The sequence below is a fragment of the Sinocyclocheilus rhinocerous genome, unplaced genomic scaffold (assembly GCF_001515625.1).
Source record: "Sinocyclocheilus rhinocerous isolate Xijiao unplaced genomic scaffold, SAMN03320098_v1.1 scaffold1007, whole genome shotgun sequence".
Taxonomy (NCBI): Eukaryota; Metazoa; Chordata; class Actinopteri; order Cypriniformes; family Cyprinidae; genus Sinocyclocheilus; species Sinocyclocheilus rhinocerous.
In genome coordinates, this window is record NW_015631056.1 from 337847 (window position 1) to 358321 (window position 20475).

General features: G+C 35.8%; 2 protein-coding genes across 6 annotated transcripts in view; one reads left to right on the forward strand and one right to left on the reverse strand.

Annotated features, from left to right (window-relative positions):
- The window catches only part of LOC107741405 (vacuolar protein sorting-associated protein 13C-like), a 51428-nt gene extending 47644 nt beyond the window's left edge, over positions 1-3784 (reverse strand). For all 5 annotated transcript variants that reach the window (XM_016554128.1, XM_016554126.1, XM_016554124.1 and 2 more), the window contains exons 1-4: positions 3567-3784; positions 2131-2174; positions 1711-1753; positions 404-499 (exon numbers count right to left, since the gene is read on the reverse strand). In XM_016554128.1, coding sequence (XP_016409614.1) covers positions 404-499; positions 1711-1753; positions 2131-2174; positions 3567-3666 — 283 coding nt within the window. In that variant the 5' untranslated portion in view covers positions 3667-3784. The remainder of the gene's footprint in view (positions 1-403; positions 500-1710; positions 1754-2130; positions 2175-3566) is intronic.
- Positions 3785-7540: 3756 nt separating this feature from the next.
- tln2a (talin 2a) overlaps positions 7541-20475 on the forward strand; it is a 53058-nt gene continuing 40123 nt past the window's right edge. The window contains exon 1 of the mRNA XM_016554131.1: positions 7541-7625. The gene's annotated coding sequence lies outside the window, so the exon portion shown is untranslated. The remainder of the gene's footprint in view (positions 7626-20475) is intronic.

Here is a 20475-nt window from a genome sequence, read left to right on the forward strand (position 1 = left end):
ATTTCCAAAGGGTGCCGCGACTAAAGAGAGGTTGGGAAACACTGTTATAAGTATATAGTATTTTGTGTCTGGTGCATGTTTTCATTAATACGATTTTCAATGATAATTAAATTTTCTTTGTTTAGTGAAATGTTTTATAATGCAAGACACTACACACCCCTCAGTTAAGAGGCAGGAATCCATTTAGGTTATAAATAAATCATGCAATTATTCCTAAGAGGAGATGTTATAACAAAAAATGAAAGTTTTTTTGCAGACAAATTACTGCAGTAAAGTGCCATGAAATAAATAGCATGGTGCTTCAAGTTAGATATATAAACAATTTAAACTTCCACATTAAGAAACATGTTGCATTAAGGGAACATTTTAAGACAACAACAAAAAAAAAACTATAAGCACTCACTTGCACCGGGAACCACCAGAAGGTATAATCCATCTAATGTGGCCACCACCGCCTCATTGTACAGGTTTTTCCAAGGGATCTTCAGAGTCAGTTTACCTTAAGAGCAGACATTTTCAATTCAGTGTGACAATATGAAAGATAAAAGTGCTTGAATTACACGAATATAGATCCTCTGAAATCATTAGCATTATGTTTTTCCATGCATCTCAGTTAAAAGTAAGACACATATATTAGTAAAGTACAATACAAAAATGGTTATTAGGCAGAATAGCCAGACTTGTTAAAAATGACTTGTTAGACAGACTTTTGTTGAAGAATGAGATCAGATGTAAAAAAAAAAAAAACGTGGAAAGGCATCAGAAAAATTTTTAAGGCATTAGGAAAATGTGAAAATTTTAATTTGTTGCATTACAGATCAAGGTTTACTGGATAACTTATGGCTAGATATCTTACATACAATAACAAGTAGATCTTTTTGAATGAAGATTTTGTAAAATGCAGAAAATATGGAAGGAATTTCACAGAGCTATTCAGAGAAGCATGTCGTCCTTGTTAACCAATTACTTTTTACTGCTTGACATCTTGGCACACTGTCCAGCTAACGTTTAAAATCATCTGACTGGATCATGTGATAACATGAACCGATTTCAGCAAGCTCCCTCTTACTGGCAAGACATCTGTGCTGTGATGTTTGCTGAATTACAGAAACATTATATAACAACTTTACTGAAATGGATTATTCTTACAAAGTCATTTTAACTAGACCAGGAGGCCTATAAAGTTTCACAACAGTGTCATATTGCTTCCACAACCTGCCTTATCTCATGATATTTTAACCTCCAGCTCCTATGTGATTATTCATGAATAGAAGTATTTGTTGAAAATTGCTTCAACTCAACCTCAAATCTATTGAGGAAAAATTAGGGACTGTGAAAGTAGACCACAAACTTCAATTTACCATTTTCAAATTCATATTACAACAAGCTTTACTACTGCTCAGCTGTTTTTATTATATTTGGAGTGTGATCTCTCCTAACAAACATCAGGCAGTGAAATAAAATCAGTTTTATTGCTGAAAACTGCTGTTGCAAAGTTCAATCAGTCAGCATAATCTATCTAGAGCGGCACAAAATAGGAAGCGCGATTCATCAAACTGAACACTGAAACTTTTTCTACTTCAATCTCCTTGGTTACAGGTTATAAACACACGCGCCAGAATATGAGAAAACTACACATTTCACACTTTTCCATAACACTACACATGCTGCAGCACAATTTGCCTGATAAAGTGAAAGTTGGATACTCACCAATCTGACCAGCCTTCACTTTAAAAGGGACGTCAAACTCGCTCTAAAGAACAAAGATAAATTGGTGAAATGGGTCTGAAATGCAGATTTCAAGCATACAATATCAGAAATCTCTTTTTGTGCACACATACATAGTAAAACTCTAGTTATTATGGTTTAGTTGTGGTAACATCAGCAAATCTTGTGTTAGCACACTCTTGATTCAGCAGATGCTTTAGAGTTTTTACCACTAACCACAGTGTTACATACACAAGACACGCACACTCTCTTATCAAGATAAATATGCTTCTTTTATGTGTGTGTATGTGAGTGTTTTTTTTTACTATATTCTTAATTTCGTCATGTTAATACAAACACAAATCTACATTAAAATAATACCTAAAATGTAATTAAACTTAATATTGTCCAATACATTCTTACCAAAGCATTTTCTTTCACCCTCAGATTTTCCAACACCACATTTCCTGAAAAAAAAAAAAACATAAAAAGATTTTAAAAAATGATTTACTGTACATTTTATATCATGCATACTATATGACAATGTATACTGCAGACTGTACATAACGTATTATGCAGTCTATGTTCATTTTGCCTTTTAGGGATCAATACGAATCTCTCAAAGGCGGGGTTTAAGCAGGTTTGGAGAAGTCCTGCATACATCACTAGAGAAAAGTCTGCCATTTCCATCGGAAGATCCATTGACAATGGCATGCTATGACATTTTGATCAAAAATTACGAGATTTAAAATATGAAACATATAAATGGATCATTTGTTCACAGTAGGATGACATGCATAAACAGATGAGGTGAATTTTTGTTTTCATGCCAACATATGTTTCTTATGATTCTAATGAACTTGGCTTCAAACTATCCTTGGAATTTATCTGAAAGAATCTAGTCGGAGTTGTTCCGGCCTTGACACATCCTGTAAAGCGACTATATCAACACAGCAGAATGACAGTAATTTGATAAGGGAAAACACATATTTGCATATAAACCTACAAACATTAAAAATACATCTACCACAAATAGAATGATTAAGCACAGGGACATGAAAGGGTCATGTTCCCATCAGTGATTGTGTATGATCCTGTTTACACAAACTGTTTAAACTCTAAAATGTGTCATTAGTGTTGATAGGAGTAATGGGGGGATATGAGTCACAGGGGCCATCAAGATAAATCTGTAGTAATATAGTGCCCCAAGTTTTTCCAAAAATATATTTGGAATTTAACTTTTCCAAGACATTTTGAATCTGTTCCTAAAGCTCCAACAATGCGACACTCTGTATTCCCAGTATGACATAAAGAGTAAGTGTACAGCACTTCAAATTTTCAGGAAAATGAATGACATGATTAAACTTTTTATTATCTATGAAGGTGTGGTCCACTTCACCTTGAGCTTTACTTGCAAAAATTCAACAGAACAGAATAAACAGCAGTGTTTGCAATAATGACTGTACATTCATCTGCACAGCCAATTGTTGAGAACCATTTTCTGTCTCATAAAATATAAATGTAAGCGGAAAGTAACAGGCTTGAGTAATGATGATGACTGAAATCCTTTTAACACAATAAAGGCGGAAACCCGTAAAAATAATCAAAGTAAACAGTATAAATAATGTGTCTTTATCGCCTGCGAACGACTCCTTGTGGCAAGCAACTTGACGGACTGGCAGTCTTACAGAACAGAAACTAATCCAGCACGAGAGACCTTAATGGACACTGCATTCAATTTACAACTAGCTCGCACTGCATATCGATATAGGACGTTTTGCAAGACAACAAACCAGAATAGAATACGAGCGCTTCTTTGCACTAATGTTGACAGGCTGTTTTGACGAATAAACGCTTACCCCCCCATATGCCGATCTTGAGCTGCGACTTGTCCAGGTTTTCCACATAATCTCCTATGAACCTGTTCAAGAGATCACTGACTAAAGACTCGAACACCATGGTGAGTCGAGAACGACAGCGACCCTGTCGCAGATAACGTGCTAAAATGCCACAATACGCATTTGATACGGTTACTTCCCTCCCTGTATAGCAGGCGTATACAGCGACATCGACTCAATCGGCGATCCGCTCGCACTGTCTGCAGCATCAGGGCTCGCTGCGATTACTGTATTATAAACAGGCTGGCTAGTTAATACAAGAACATGGATCGCACAGTGAAAGTGTACTGAGACGACTGATGTTCATTTGTTTATCAAATGAGAGACGCCTAGAGGGTATTCGTTTATTTATTTACGTGCAAGATATAAAATTACTGTTTACTTTAATTTGCCGCTTTAGGATAACCACATTCTACAATTTACCTAAATGTAAATTCTCTGGAAATAGCTAGGCCTATGTATATTATTAACAATTTTAATTTGCTGATATATGTTGAAGCCATAGGAAATACTTTGATATAGGCCTGATTGTGATGGCATTTTCCCACCACATGCATCCATTACACTCTCCCCTTTGTCCCCTGGTTGTGGTTTTCCTTTAGGGACAAGTTTCCAAGCTCTTCAGACAGACTGGTCCACGTGGTCCCCAGGGAATCCGGTTACAAGTTGATCTTGTGATGTTTGAACACGTGGCTTTTTGTCTTTGTGCTGAATGTTTTGAATCCAAACATGTTGTCTAGAATCTCAAGCCTGCAATCAGATACTGAAAGACATAAGCTGCTGTTGTCTGTAGAAAAGGGTTCCAAACTTGGTACAGTATCCATATCGCATGCACAGATGTTCAATGACAAAATATAATTTAGCCACAAACCATTATAATAGATGTAAATAATTAATCATCAAATTAATGAACAATTGAATAACTATTCTGTAAATCATTGTGATAAATGATCTGTTCAGAAATACAAAGTGATTTGTGTATTCTAATGTGCTGCACTTTAAATGTGTTGGGCTTTTTTAAGAACGTGCTCTCCCTCATTGGGTATATAATACGAGGAACACAGGAGCGCTGTGTTTATGTGTGATATGTCGTGTTTATGACACGAGCTCTGTAAATAAAATATCACGTTCACATGTGGCTGTAATAGTGTTAATTCTCGGTATAAAGCCTACAACATATTCCTATTGTTAGAAATAAAAAAGGTAATATGCAGGATGCTGTAAGCAGGGCATGAAAGAAATCTGTTTAATAATGAAAAACTGTCTCATGCTTATATGTAATGTTTCTGTGCATGTTCTCTTCTGCTCCACTGTTTTGTTTTGTGTGTGTTGTTGTTTTTAACCATGTATATTATAAAGAAAAGAATCTGGGTGGGGCTTTGAATGGCAAATAGCAATAATTTCACTATTATGGAAATGACAGCTGGCATTTAATTATTCAAGGGAAAGATGAGAGCAACAGCCCCATCTACGGGTGAATTGCTTTAAGAGCTTTTACTGTTAAGTTTGAAAAATACATAATACTTAATTTTTACTTTTTGAAAAAACTAAAAATACAAAGTAAACTCATATGTTTCAGAGAAACATATTTTAAGTTTTGATTCTAAAATACCAATGTCAATAAATAAAGGGCTGACTAGTTACAACAGGTTTGGACATTCATTTGGGTCAATTTGTGAAAGATATATTAAACAAAGTCATCTTAAAGATATTCCAAGTGCACAAAGGTGAACTCAGTTGATGGACTCGTTTCCTACAGCACAATAGGATGGAATATAGCCTACTTTATTGTCCCATATGGGAAAAAATTGGTTTCTAGTTTACACTAAGTTTCTACTACACCTATGAAGTCATAATCATACCAGAATTAAGTCGTAATCATACTGTGGTGTAGGGGCTGTAGACCTGTTCTGGTCTGCACTTTCTATATTCCTAATATAGATGAGAATAAATGTGAATTATTGATTATTCAGAAATTACATTCTTTCATACATTATACCCCTATATACCCCTATATTCTTATATTATACTGTTATTTATTTATTTAGCCATTTATCAGACGCTTTTATCCAAAGCGACTTACAAATGAGGACAACAGAAGCAATCAATTGTAGTATTAAAACAACTAAAAACAGATCCAAAACTAAAAGCTAAAACTTTATAAATACTACCTATACACATTTTAAAAATAAAGAAATTAAATAAAAATGACAAATGCATACAACAAAATTTCAAAACTTAACATTTAAATGAAAAACAAAAAGTAAAGCTAAAAACAATTCAAAATATTAAAGAACAAAAGGTATGAGTATAATAATGATTCTAACATAACACTACGCCAAACACCAAAAAAAAACCACATACACATTTATAAATTCAATATATATATTATTTAATTTCCATTTAGTTTGTTGAAGTATTAAAATAACTCAAATTAAATAAAACTAAAAACTTTCAGACATAATTTACCTAAAATTAAAATAAATAACAAATACAAATAATACAAATCAAATGACAGTAGTTTATCAGTAATCCTAAAAAATAACACTGCCAAACACACATGCTAAAAAACAACAACTTACTTACACATAGTAAGAAATGGTTATAAAAACTGAAACAGAAGCGAAACAAGTAATAGGAAAGAGGATAAAAAAGTTATCATTTTAAACTTTTTGCCCATATAATGGTGTAGAATAACAGTATGAAGGAGCCACAACTTGAACACATAGTAACATAAAACACACAACAAACAAAATCCTGACCATGCTGTAATACATTTACATTTACATTTAGTCATTTAGCAGACGCTTTTATCCAAAGCGACTTACAAATGAGGACAACAGAAGCAATTAATAAATTAAAAATTAAAAAGATAAATAGAGATAAAGTAGAATTAAAATAGAATAGAAAGTGTTAGAGTTAGAGGGTCAAATAAAGGTGGAACAGATGTGTTTTTAGTCGTTTCTTGAAGATGGTTAACCAATATTGTGGTATTTGATTTGTAATACCACAATTTAATCCATAGAGAGCAGCATTTAGGCACTTACAGACATAAGCTAAAGTGGTTTAATGATCTGATAGTCAAAGTACATTGTAACAATGAATATCAGCAGAAATGCTTACAAGGTTACAAGGCTTATGCCAATACTGTTGTCAGAATACATTGTGAAATCCACATATTTCATGAGGGTGATAGAGAGGAATTGCATATTTTAGTTTTTAGGACAGGAGCGGTGTTCTCAGTAGAATTTGTGGAATGCTGGTGGGCTTACCCCTGTTTGAGCTTTGTTGGGTCAACACATCTATAACACATTCCAGGTGCCTGACCACACAATCCATGACTTCAATCCAGCTTGAGGCTCGATCCCCTAAAACCGGGAACACGATTTACAACTGCACATCAAAACCAGAGAATAACAGAGCGGGAAAGAGAGAGTCTCTCTCTTTCTCATATCATTTTCATTTTCTCTGTAACACTGGAAATGTGTAATACTTGTAATTTAACAAATAAAATTATGGTTATCATGAAGTAAACTGGCTATTAATAAATGTCCAAGCTAATGTTTGTGTGTAAGACAATTTGTGGCGTGTACAGGTATAGGCCTACCCTACATTTTGGGGGTAATGTATTTTAGATTAATTATTAATTATGTTATGATTATAATGTGATATGTTATAATTATTCATATTAATTATTACCATTATATAGTAGTAATGTCTATATGGGTTGGAAGTTTATGTGAATAAATACGGTATTATATATTCAAATATATTAATGTAATACAAATTGACCATTAAAAAACCTGACTAATACACAGTAGAGGATATCAGGACTACAATCCCCTGAATTCCGGTCTGCATGACGCATTTCCTCTAGTCCCACCTTTAGTAATCGTCTGGGCTCGGTAAATTCCGTAAATCGAGAAGGGATTTACTCCAAAGAGGCAGGACAAGACCGTAGTTTACTGTGCATCGAGCGGCTGCGAGCTTGCAATGAAACTGCGGTAAACAAACTCACCGGTAAGATCCAGTGTGCTCAGATTTCGGCGTTTTGTGAATTGTGCACAGAAATATCCGCGATCCTTGTGTGTTTTAATGTGTTATGTATTAATACGGCAAGACCGATCTCACATGCAGTGTTGAATGGATTGGGATTTAGAGGTGCGTGGAAATGAGCAGTGTGTGCTGGACAGAGACGTGCATAGAGTTTTTATATCTCATCTGACACGATACACACGCTTCACCAGTTGCTAATGAGGAGAATTAATACACGCGCACACTACTCGATGGGAACGTTGTGGGTATCTGCATTGTAATTGGTAAGTTTAACTACTTGAACGTTTGTCTCTGAAATGCAGAAAGACGGATGATGACTGATATTTGCATTAAGGCAAATATTCGTGTTCGGTGGTTTGTGTAAGCTCTCGTTTTTCACGAGAAAGAGGAGGGGCTATGGATGAAATAAAAATGGTTAAGTTACATAAAAAAAAAATTATTATTATTTTTTTTTTTTATGTTCCAAACTTGGCAACTCCTACATTGTTTATCTGAAGATGTGATGCTTAACTTCAAAACTTTGCCATTGATCAGTTCATTTTAAAATAGTGGACACTTTATAAATAGCGGAATTTTTAATATTTTCCTTTTTTAGAGCAGAAGGGAACTTCTTTAGAAGAATTCATTTGCAGTGTGTTTAAATCGCAACAATAAGCATAGATTCGAGGACTGAATCCTAATTGAATGTATTACTTCCAGGCATTTCTCTTTCAGTCCGCATTACTGTAACCATTCCATTCCCGCCAATTTAAATACTCTGACATTGTTTAAGTCTTTAAATCACTCTTAAAACAGCTACCCACATTCAGCCGCAGCAGTGGGGTGAAATGCTTTTGTGACGGTCCAGACACATGGAGCCCATGCTGACGCCACACCCCTCTGTGTCATCACATTTAAACATCCCCTCAGCGCTTTGTACATTTATACTTGTGGATTCTCCATTGTTCTTCGGATGTTTTGTTTGTCTTTGATTACATTCCTCGCCTTATTACCTAATTTACTTGCTATTCATTCATTTGTTAAATTGCTATTCATTCATTTGTTAGATTGCGTATGTTTTCAAACATTTTCAAACAGTTCATCAAACATAAGCCTATGTTTGTTGGAAACAAAATCAAGCTTTAGGGGAGATACCTTAGGTTTGGAGTAAAGGTTTTGATTACACAAATATGTTAGTCTTGTATGTTGGCTTCAAGCAATACTCCTCCAATGCTGCAATTTTATGCCATGTAGAAACTACAGTTTCTTTCTTTTTCTTTTCTTTTCTTTTGACCAAAACATTGTTCATGAGATGTTTTTTACTGCTTAAATTTAGCTGAAAATCCTATTAAAAGTTATATTTTGGCAGGTTTCCATTGTGACGACTTACCCCATAGTGTTACCACATGTCTCAACATTATGCTACTTTTGTATTTTTATGCTTTGTTATTCTCTTGGCCATTTAAAAACTGAAAAATGACCTTATGACAAGGAGATGTCACGCAAAGATGAGTGTCCTTTTTTGGTGTTCTGAGGTTGTTTTCATTCATTTCCATTGACATAATGGATGAAAGTGTGTTATTTATGAGAGCTTCTTTGCATAGATTAATCATCTGTTTTGTAACTTTTCTGAAGATTTGCTGCTGTACATTGTCCTTTTGCATTGGCAATTCTGTTCAGCTTCATATTGTTTATCAGGGTCAAGAAACTGTATTTTTAGATTTTTGTTTTAGTGGTAGTCAGGCAAAGAAGGTTTCTCCTCTTTTACATCAGGACTCATGTATCCAGCACATTCTAAAGGGTTTTAAGCACTTTTCTGAGGTAGTGTAACTCATCCTCCTCGCTCTACTTCTATGCGCTTGTAATCTCTCTTTGAGACACATGGTATTGCAGGACTGTGTGTTTTATTTGTGTTGTTTTACCTTTTATTAGCACTGTAGACCTACTTTGCTTTTAAAGTCCATCTCACAGTATTCAGTGTTTGACGTGAAGGAGACAGACCGGTCTGCTTACTGTGTATGGGCTGATGGACTGCTGATGCTGATGAGTAGCTTAGGAAAAGGCATCAAGTGGAGTATACTGTCTGCGGTCCTTTTGACAAACTGCAGCTGCTTTTTATCACAGCTGTCACTTTTATTGGTAGCTGGCCCATGGGTCATACCTTATTGGCAAGGCTCCTGTTTTTCAGCATAAGTGTACACTGTATAGCTGAAAAAGCTCATTGACTTGCTGCTAGCAACTCATCACTTGGCGCTGTCTTCACTCCAACAATGTCCCACATGTTCTTTGTTAAAATACAATTTTCTTTTGCAAGGCAAAAGAACAAGGTGAGTGTGAATGTGAATTTTCTCCACACCAAACGTGACTGTAAATAAAGAAAAGGGTTCCCTTAATGATATGGATCAGTTGGTTTCTATGGGGAGAATTAGACGTATGTCATATCAGACCAGTGAGTAAAGTGTGCTCTTTTATAATGGAACCTTAAACAGTCCATTTATATGTTCTCTTTTCTTTAAATTATTTTGAATGGTCCCTTATCATGAAAAATCATTTTTGTTTATTTTGCCAGGCACTTGGTGTTCAGATAAGCCTGCTAATTCTGTGAACAATATTGCATGAGAAATGAGGTCTGTCTGCTAATCGTACCCTTTGTTATATTGATGTTGACCAAGCTATATGTCAGCCCACAAAGCTTATGAATGTGCATGTTTGCTTTGATTTTAGAAGAATGTTTTTCATGGCTAATTGCCACTCATTGTACTAAACACTTAAACCATTTAAAAGTAATATTGTAAAATAGCATTACAATTTAAAATAACTTTTGTTTTGTGATATATTTTATAATGTAATTTATTCCTGTGATAGGAAAGGTGAATTTTCAGCAGCCATTACTCCAGTTTTCAGCGTCACATGATCTTTCAGAAATCATTCACATATGCTGATTTGATGCTTCAAGAACAACACTTCTTATTATTACTAATGTTGAAAACAGCTGTGCTGCTTAATATTTTTGTGGAAACTGTGATACTGATTTTTAGGATTCTCATTTTACATGATTTTTAGGGTTCATTGATAAATAGTTCAAAAGAACAGTATTTGCTTAAAAAAGAAATCTTTTATAACGTTATAAATGTCTTTACTGTCACATTTGATCAATGTAATGCATTCTTGTTGTAATGAAAAACTATACATTTCTTTAAAAAAATAAATAATAAATCTTATTAGCCCCACAAAAATGTTCACAAAATTTGAATTTCTTAGCGTTCCACATTATTACACAAATGTATGAAGTTACGATTAGATCTTTCACAAGCCCTTATGCCATATCAAACCTGTTCTTTCTTACATTTTACACAGGATAAGAAAGCTTAGCAGAATGTTCCCATTAAAGCCAGGGCTGTCAAGCTCCAAAAAAGACAAAAAACGCTTTTTAGTATTTATTTGTCTGTATGACAAGTCTTCTGAACAGAGTGCAGCTAATCAACTGAAAATCCTCCTGTCCACAAGATTTTTTTCTTTTTATTTAAATATTTGAACATTCTGCTAAACTCAGTTAGTGTTGTACGGCAGCAATAAAGTCATTCAGGTTTGGAACAACATGAGAGAGTTAATTTTGAGTGAACTATTACCTGAACACTTAATATTCACACAGAAAGTTGAGGTGGCAGTCTGACTGCAGTGCCTCTTCAAATGCAGCGGTTATAATTAGCAGGGGTGTTGTTGGGTATGCGGGTGTCACATCCTTTAGCTCCAGTCAGTTCTGAGCATGGCTGCCAACAGCAACTGATAAAACACTACACCTGTCATCATTCTCTCTTTTTGAACTCTGCATTCCTTGTTTTGCCACACTCCTATATCTGCACCTTCAGCTTGAGTGACAATGCCTAACTGTTTAGTTTGGCTTCATAAGTTTAAGTTTAGGTCGTGATACACCTCACCAAAACCCTCTACATTAAGAATCTTGGTTATCTTTTATAAGAACCGATTACAATAGACATTTTTGCCTATAGCTCAAATTTGTGTCCGTCAACTTTTATCAGCAAAAGTTTTCCCAAAAGTGAAAATGATCATTTATTAACCCTAAAATTGCTCCAAACCTGTATGACTTTTGTTTCTTCTGTGGACCACAAAATAAGATATTGTGAAGAACACAACACTTCTTTTATGCACCACAGAAGAAAATAAGGCTTCTCATGAAGGTGAATAAATGATGACAGAATTTTAATTTGAGTTGGCTATCCCTTTATTGACAGGTTGCTTAAACAATTTATCTCTCGTTTCATGCATTTCATGCTTTATTGTGATTAGCAGAATCAACTGACAAACTTGTGGTGGTTTGCTGCAAACTATTTTATCAGTACCTCATATTAGCTGTCATAAATTCTTTTAGTTCTTGACTTTTGACTTAGGTTGAAATACACTACCGTTCAGACATTTGGGGTCAGTCAGTCAGTTTTTTTTTTTTTTTAAATGTAGAGAAATTAATACTTTTATTCAGCATGCATCCAATTATCAAAACGGACAGTGAAGACATTTATAATGTTGCAAAAGAAAAAATATATTTCAAATAAATGCTGTTATTTTGAACTTTCTAATCATCAACAAATCATGAAAAAAAACCTCAACAGCTGTACAGCTGTATTCAACATAATAAGAAATGTTTCTTCAGCATCAAATTCTGTATGATCCTCAAGACTGAAGTAATGTCTGCTGAAAATTGAGCTTTGCCATTACAGGAATAAATTAAATGTTAATATATTTTAAATTAGAAAACCGTTTTTTATATTGTAATAATATTTCACAATATTGCTCTTTTGACTGTATTTTTATCAAATAAATGCAGCCTTGGTGAGCATAAGGTTTCTTCAAAAAATATTTAACAATTCTTACAGACGCCAAACTTTTGAACAGTACTGTAGCTGGTACTGTTATATTTGCCACAGTTATATTTCAGTTACATGCAAATGTGTTTATTCAACAAAATGACACTTTGATAAATATTTAGCTGTAAAGTGGTGAAGCAGGGTGTTTGGCTCCATACCGTCAAGACACAGAACCACTATTGGAGCCTTGGAGTTTAAGCTTGACTCTGGAGGCCTGAGGCTGTTTCTACCCCCACATTCTCTGTGCTGAAAAAGGATCCAGGTCATTCTGTTATATCGGGAGCTTCTGCTATTGCTGCCTCCCCTTCGGCAGAATGGCTATCTGGCTCGTTGTGATCTCTTGTGCACAATGTGAGTTGCTTGCCAGAAAGGGCAGGTACAATTCCTATCCAAACTGCTGTGAGGGTTCAAGTAAGCTTCTCTCACGTGAACACATTCCACTGGAGCAGTAGATGAGTGATCAAAGAAAGGTGTTTAAATAGGAATACAGTGGTCTGATGGATTGTTGGACAATGTATTAGGTAAAGGGCATGTCTCAGGTGTTCATTTGAATGAATAGTTCTGAAGGTAAAGCATATGTGTACTGTCACTTTGAATAGAGAGCTTTCTCTGGCAGGGTATTTTTGGGAATACAGAATATTTTTTGCCCTCTGACACGAGGCTTAATATGGTTACGTGAAATCAGAGAATGGAGAGGGGCTTTTCTGAGCCAGTCTGCAGCTGGCTGGGTGGCATATGCTGCATAGATCTGACGTTCCCAGAGTCCCTGTATTGTAACTGGAACAGACTAGGCTGGTGGTGCCATTTTTTCAACTTTACAATGTAAATGGGTTAGACTAAAAGCTGCTCAAATAGTTGTAGCTATATGTCTTATGCAGATAAATATATCAGGTTTCAACTATACTTAGGATTTTTTATATAATACTTTTGTCATAAATACTACAGTGTACAGGGAAAGTTCACTCAAAAATGAAAATGTTGTTATGATTTTCCTACATGTGTGACTTCTGTGGAACATATGGATAATATAAAAAAAATGTGTAAAGGAAGGGCTGCATCCTTATTTAACAAAGAGTCTATGGGACCTAAAACATAGATTATATGGACAAAAAGCATTGGGGCATCTGATCATTACACCAACCGGGACTTTAATGATATTGCATTCTAAATAATTAGATAGCCACTGATGTTAGACAAGAAGGCCTGGCTCACAATCTCTGTTCCAGTTTACCCCAAAGGTATTCGAAGGGGCTGAGGTCAAGGCTCTGTGCAAGCCGGTAAAATTCTTCCTCACCAAACTCCCTTGCTTTGTGCAATGGGGCACAGTCATGCATTTTTCAAAAATATTGTATTTGAATATTTGGGCTCATTCAAATATTAGTTTATTTAAATGACGTTTAATGAGAAAAACTAGATTTTTAAAAAAATATTGTCTTTGTCATCATTTCTGAACAAGCTTATGATTAGGCATTATACACCACAATGTTCTACAACAATGTTACGTTATATCGCACTGTTTTCTTTTAGTGTATATATATATATATATATTCTGTTCTTAAACCACTCTCCCTCAAGGAAACTTAAAGGAAGCATATGTCTCAAGATCATTTCGCTATCAGATAAGCTCTCTTCTCGGTTTACTCGGGGCACAGCTGCACTTACCTGCAGTCGTGAATGCAGTGATAGACAGCTGTCTTTCCTCAGTCGACTGGTGTTTGGATTTAATTTGATTTCTCATTGTGTTGGTGAACTGGAGATATTATGATAACTCCGTTCCACTGATTCATTTGATAAAGTAATTCCATTATCCATTTACCATTCCATTTCAGGGCTCGCAAAATCGCTAGCCCGACGTCCCGGGGCTATTGTGTTTTCCAGTCGGGCTACCAAAATGTATCACTGCCCTGCCTGACGGGCTATCTTGAATAGTGATATTATAATTCCTTCCGCGATTCGCGTTGTTCACTCACCTGTAGTGGTGAACCGGATCGTAGCTGATCATTTGCACGTGTTTCTAGGTCTTGCCGATTTAAACATTCAAGCGTTTTAAACCATTCAAGCACATGAAGAGGCTAAAGAGAATTCAATTTAGTGCTGTTATTTGCACGCACACACTCAAAGCGCGCACACAGAGAGCGGCATTTCATACAGCGTGTGAACACTGAATTACTTCCTCTTTCGCGTCTCCTTGCACCTTGAACGGACACATACATACAAAATTACCTCAAAATATACCTATACCTATAAATGCCTGCTGTTCCATAAGCGCCACCTGCTGTCAGAGAGTGACATTTGCGTCTCATTCAGCCCGTTTGCTGTTTTTGTTTCATTCAGATTTTTTATGTACTGTAGTTTCACAAAGCTTAAGTCAGACCATTCTGTTTTTACTTCAAATTTCGAAATTTTACAATCGAAATAACATGTATTTAGCATCTTTGTTTGGATCGTGATTAAAATGCAGTGGTTGCCTCTAAGTTTGAAAGAGCACAGGCAAAGCCTTAGTTTGTTTATATGAAGAGATTTCTTTTATTTGTATTATATATTTATTTGATTTAGGATTTGTTTTAAAATTTCAAGTTAGTTTTATTATTTGACATTTCAATTTCACAAAGAAATGTGCAGCATTTTGTCTGAGAAATAATAAAAGGACACCTTTTCATTTATAATTTGTCTTAAATCTCATTTTGTTTAAAAAAAAAATCGTGAGAAAATTGTATTGTGAAATCATTATCGTGAATCATATCGCATCGTGAGTTTTGTGAATCGTTACATCCCTATATGCTACTAGTTTTTGCTGTGGTATCGAAGAAGTAAAGTGTTCTTTAAATAATAAGTGTTATTTAAATAATAAAGAACCATATTTTTTTTGCTCATTGAAAAATTATCCAATCCGTGACTCAAAATCTGTAATATGATCCGAGTCGTGAGGTTTGTGATTTGTTGCACCCCTACTCTCTTGACTTGAAAAAATACAATCACTGAAGTTTTCGATCATGCTGATTTGTCCGCAGTGAAGTTCAGCCAATGTCTTTTTTTTATTCGGGCTAGTTAAATTTATTTTGGGCTACCAAAATATGAAGAATGCCTGCCCGAAAGGCTACCAGGGATTTTGAAATTTTGCGAGCCCTGCATTTACCATAATTCCATTTACCATTATCCCTCCTCACCAAATATTACATTTGGCACAATATTCGGGCTAGTTAAATTTATTTTGGGCTACCAAAATATGAAGAATGCCTGACCGAAGGGCTACCGGGGATTTAGAAATTTTGCGATCCCTGCATTTACCATAATTCCATTTACCATTATCCTTCCTCACCAAATGTTACATTTGGCACAATGCAGTCAGGTAGGTAACATTCTCCTGGTATCTGCCAAACCCAGACTCACCCATCAGACTGCCAAAAAGAGAAGTGTGATTGGTCACTTGACGGAACATGTTTCCACTGCTCCAGAGTCCATTGGTTGTGTGCTCTTCATATGACGCTTGGCATTGTACTTGGTGATGTGAGGCTTGTATCCGGCTGCTCGGCCATGGAAACCCATTCCATGAAGCTCCTGCCACACAGTTTTTGTGCTGGTATTAATGCCAATGGAAGTTTGGAACTCCTCAGTTATGAAATCAGCAGAGCGGTGTTTTTTTTATTTATTTATTTTTTTTTAAATGCATCATGCACCTCAGCACTCTGAGACCCCACTCTGTGACTTGCGTGGTCTTTTTCACTTTGTCACTTTTTTTCCAACTTCCAATAAAACCACTTAAGGTTAACAGTGAATTTTTTTTTTCCCACAAATGTTTGTAAATGCAGACTGCATGCTAGGTGCTTGATTTTACACACCTGTGGCAATGGGTCTGATTGAAACACTTGAATTCAATAATTTAGAGATACTTTTGTCCATAGTGTACATGTAACATGCACAGAATTTAGAGAAGTTGTAAAGAATAAGTGATAGAGCTCAGTAAACTGAACGGACAGAAATTATCCATCACCCGAGTTATTTTGGTACACCAACTCATCTCAAGTATTATAAACATGCAAGTTACATTACATTTATATAGTTGTAAATATATATATAACTTTGCAACACAGTTCTTTAAATGGGCCTCACTGGTACTTAATGACAGATGGATCTATAGAGTAAACATAGCATGGTGGATAGTGCTTCATCTCAAGATCATTTGCTTAACATATGTTAGTGTTAATATTTTTTTATTTTATTTTTGTCATAACCTTTTAAAATCCTATTTACCGTGTAGCATTTGGACCAATCAGACACAAAACGATTTGTTATATTTAACAAATAATATCTAACGCCCCCTCACCTAACCAAAGGGCCAACTATGAGGGTTTATTCAGTCAGGCTTCAGTATTCCTCGGAGAAAGACGTTTCCTCCAATGCGGCAGCATCTGACACAACATTGAAAGACCGATATTTACAGGGAACATTGAAGTTTCAGGCTTTAAAGCACTCATAATAAATGTTGAAAGTGTTTTGTTGCATGAAGATGAGTGGTGTTTTAGCCTGTGTCCAATTTTATCTGTCTCTCTCTCTGTCTATCACTCTCAGTCTCAGTTTACTACCTTCTTGGCCCCCTCTGTCCTTCTAAAGTTGGAATTTGCCTTGACGTAGAGATGCTAATATTTGTGGTCGACCATCCGTTTACCCATCACAGTGCTCTGTGTTGACAGAACATCTATCTGAGTTATGGAGTATATTTGAATGTATTCCTTTATCAAAGGTCCGGGACTGGTAAATCATAAAAAAATAGTTATTTTATTCAATTTAAATTTGTTCTCTTTTATAAATGAACGAATGGCGCTTTAGCACCCTTGATAAACACACTTGATGACAGATGAACTGTTTTAGTTAGGGCTGTGCAATTAATCGCATGCGATTGTCATGCACATCTCGTCAGTAAAGCCGGTTCCGTGATTAGTAGTAAATCTCCATCACCTGCTTTCAGATGGAGCGGCATTTACTACACAGAGCCGTAGTTCACTGACAATTAGGCAATATCGCGTTCATAATCGCAGATGAAATCGCATTCGATTATGCACGCGATATTGCCTAGCTTGTCAGTGAACTACGGCTCTGTGTATTAAATGCCGCTCCATCTGAAAGCAGGCGATTTACTACCAATCACAGAACCGGCTTTACTGACGAGATGCGCTTGACAATCGCATGTGATTAATTGCACAGCCCTAGTTTGAGTCAATTTAAGGCCAAATGGAACATCATTAATTAAAGTGTTGGAAGATGTGACACTTCTGCTGTTCTTCTCAAACTCATGATCCTAAAAATACACTTTGTTTACACAAATCCCCACTGCCCATTAGGACAAGATCATGTTTAAGACTACGAGGTGTTTGGAGCCAGATGCCCTGTAGGTGATTTGTGTGTATTTATTGGTGAGGACAACACCAGTGGGATTCCAGCCGAGATCTAGTGTTGTGTTGCCGCACGGACAGGAAAAGCCAAACCTGGGTGTCCTGCTCCATGGCAGTTGGGGTGTCCTGCCCCCCCCCCACTTTCTCCCCTCTCAACATGGATAATTTTTTTAAAAAGGGTGTCATGAGAGCTCCAGCTGGATTCGATTACACGTGGACAGCTCTGCGTTAATCAAATGCTTGGAAATAGCCTTTTATTTGTGCCGCCTGTTCTTGGAGTTCCCTAATGCTTAACTAAATGGATACAGCGGACTAGAGCAGATTATCCAGGCATGTAACCCCTGACTGGCATGTTTAGTGGAAGGCTACGTGGTGTAATCCTTTGAGGTGCATCTCGTAGTACGGGACGTAATGTCCATAACCAGATCTGTGTGATCTGTTACAGCTGTGCACTCTGAGGTCATAGTTGTGGCTCAGGAAATCATATGATCCTTACCTTAGATGTGGGCGGCATTACGACTGTGGTTCTTCCTGGCAGTGCATAAGTCATTTGTTAAGCATGCAGATGCTATTCTAGTGGCTTTACTTGTACCCTGTTTTAGAATGGAGCACTGCTGGGTCTACTAATATACATACATTATGAGTAATAGCCTCTTTAGCTTGCCTGGCAGTGGTTTTAGTTGCTAATCCCCACAATCTCAGTGACAGTTCAGATTAAGCTGTCTAGCGCGGCTCATTTTTCACAAGAATAGCTGCTTTATGAAAGTGTACAGCATGTAAAATGTTGTCCTGGTCTTGTTAAACGAGCTGGATTGTCAGTGAAAATACGGTCATTAAACCAGCTAATTACTAGCAGGAGACTGCTGATTGGTTGCTTGGCTGCAGCAGGAGATGCTTTTGCAGATTTTGGCATTGACTGAAGTCTATTTCTGTTTGCAAACTCTTCACTGTTTGCAAAATGTTTATTTTATGTGCCAGTTCTGAAATGATCTGACTTACTTTGAAGCTATGGAATGGAAATAGTCTTTATTAACTAATATCTAATATTGGCATGGTTATCATTAAATTTCCATGTATACTAGTGTTCAAAGGTTTGGGGTCTGTAAGAATTTATTTATTTATTGATGAATTGATACTTTTATTAAGCAAAAATATAGAGACTTATATTGTTGCAAAGGATATGTTTCAAAGAAATGCTTTTCCTTTGAACTTTCTATTCATAAAAGAGTCCTATCACCAAAATATTATGTAGCAGCACAACTGCTTCCAACATTGTTCGTAACAACAAATTATTCTTTAGCATAATAAATGATTCTTCTTGAGCACCAGATCAGCATATAAGTAGGCTGATTTCTGAAGGATCATGTGACACTGAAGATTCAGCTTTGTCATCAGAAGAATAAATTATTTTTTTAAATAGAAAAAATATTTCACAATATTACTGTTTTGCTGTATTTTTGATCAAATGAATGCAACCTTGGTGAGCATAAGAGACTCAAAACATAAAAATATTAAAAAGGATATATTTCAGATATTTTAGTAACTTATTTAAAAAAAAAAAAAAAACTAATTATCTAATTCCCTGCCCAGTATTTTAATCGAATCAACAATGATGAGATGTTGTCAAGATGAGTGTACTTAGACACTTGCTGTGTTTTGGAGTTTTGTTATTGTCTATATAAAATTTCTTTCCTGTAGGGTCCTAATTTACTATTGGTCTGAATCATCATCTTTGTACAATTTCTTTAAACTAACTGCATTTGAGATACAAGCAAATGTAAAGGATTGTGGTATAATTCAATGTGTGAATGCTCTGCTAGTCTCTTCTTGGTTTTATGTGTTTTAATATGCTATGCAGAGTATGCGCTTTAAGCAGACTATAAGTACACCATTTGTAGGTTGATTTCTTCAATGTGTAAACTTTAGTTGTGTACAGAGTAATAAAATTGCTCTGTTTGTTTAAAGGTGCCATAGAATGAAATGATACAATATTTAAAATTGTTCTCTGATATCTACATGGAAGGTATGTGGCTTAGGTAAGGGCAAAAAATCTCCAGAAAAGGTTTTACATGTCCATTTACAACCCTAGGATTTGTCCCTAGAATGAAATGGTCTGTTTTTACCTTATTTGGAAGGGTCATGAATAATAATGTTGAGCTCTGCTCTGATTGGCTGTTTCACAGTGCGCTCATTTCAGTAGCTCACACAGCAGGAAAGAAACAGGGAAAATATATATTTCAGTACTCTCTCTCGCAGTTATATCCTTGGGTAATTATACTGTATATAAAATGCGGCATCAAACTGCTTTCGAATGCACGATTGCTTTTTACTTTCACTTTCGAGATTTGCGATCGCACATGCTCTGTGTAAACTAGAGCGGCAGTACTTACCACACATTTTACAAGATCAGATGCTTGTCAGTGGTGCTCAGGATCTGTAAATCATTCGCCATCTCCCTCAGTCATCTCTCCTTACTCTGTTTATGTGGTAAGTGAAATCTTATGTACTGTAATGTAACAGGCTACCGCTAGCAAGCAGCTAACCATGTCCCTTTAGTGGCTC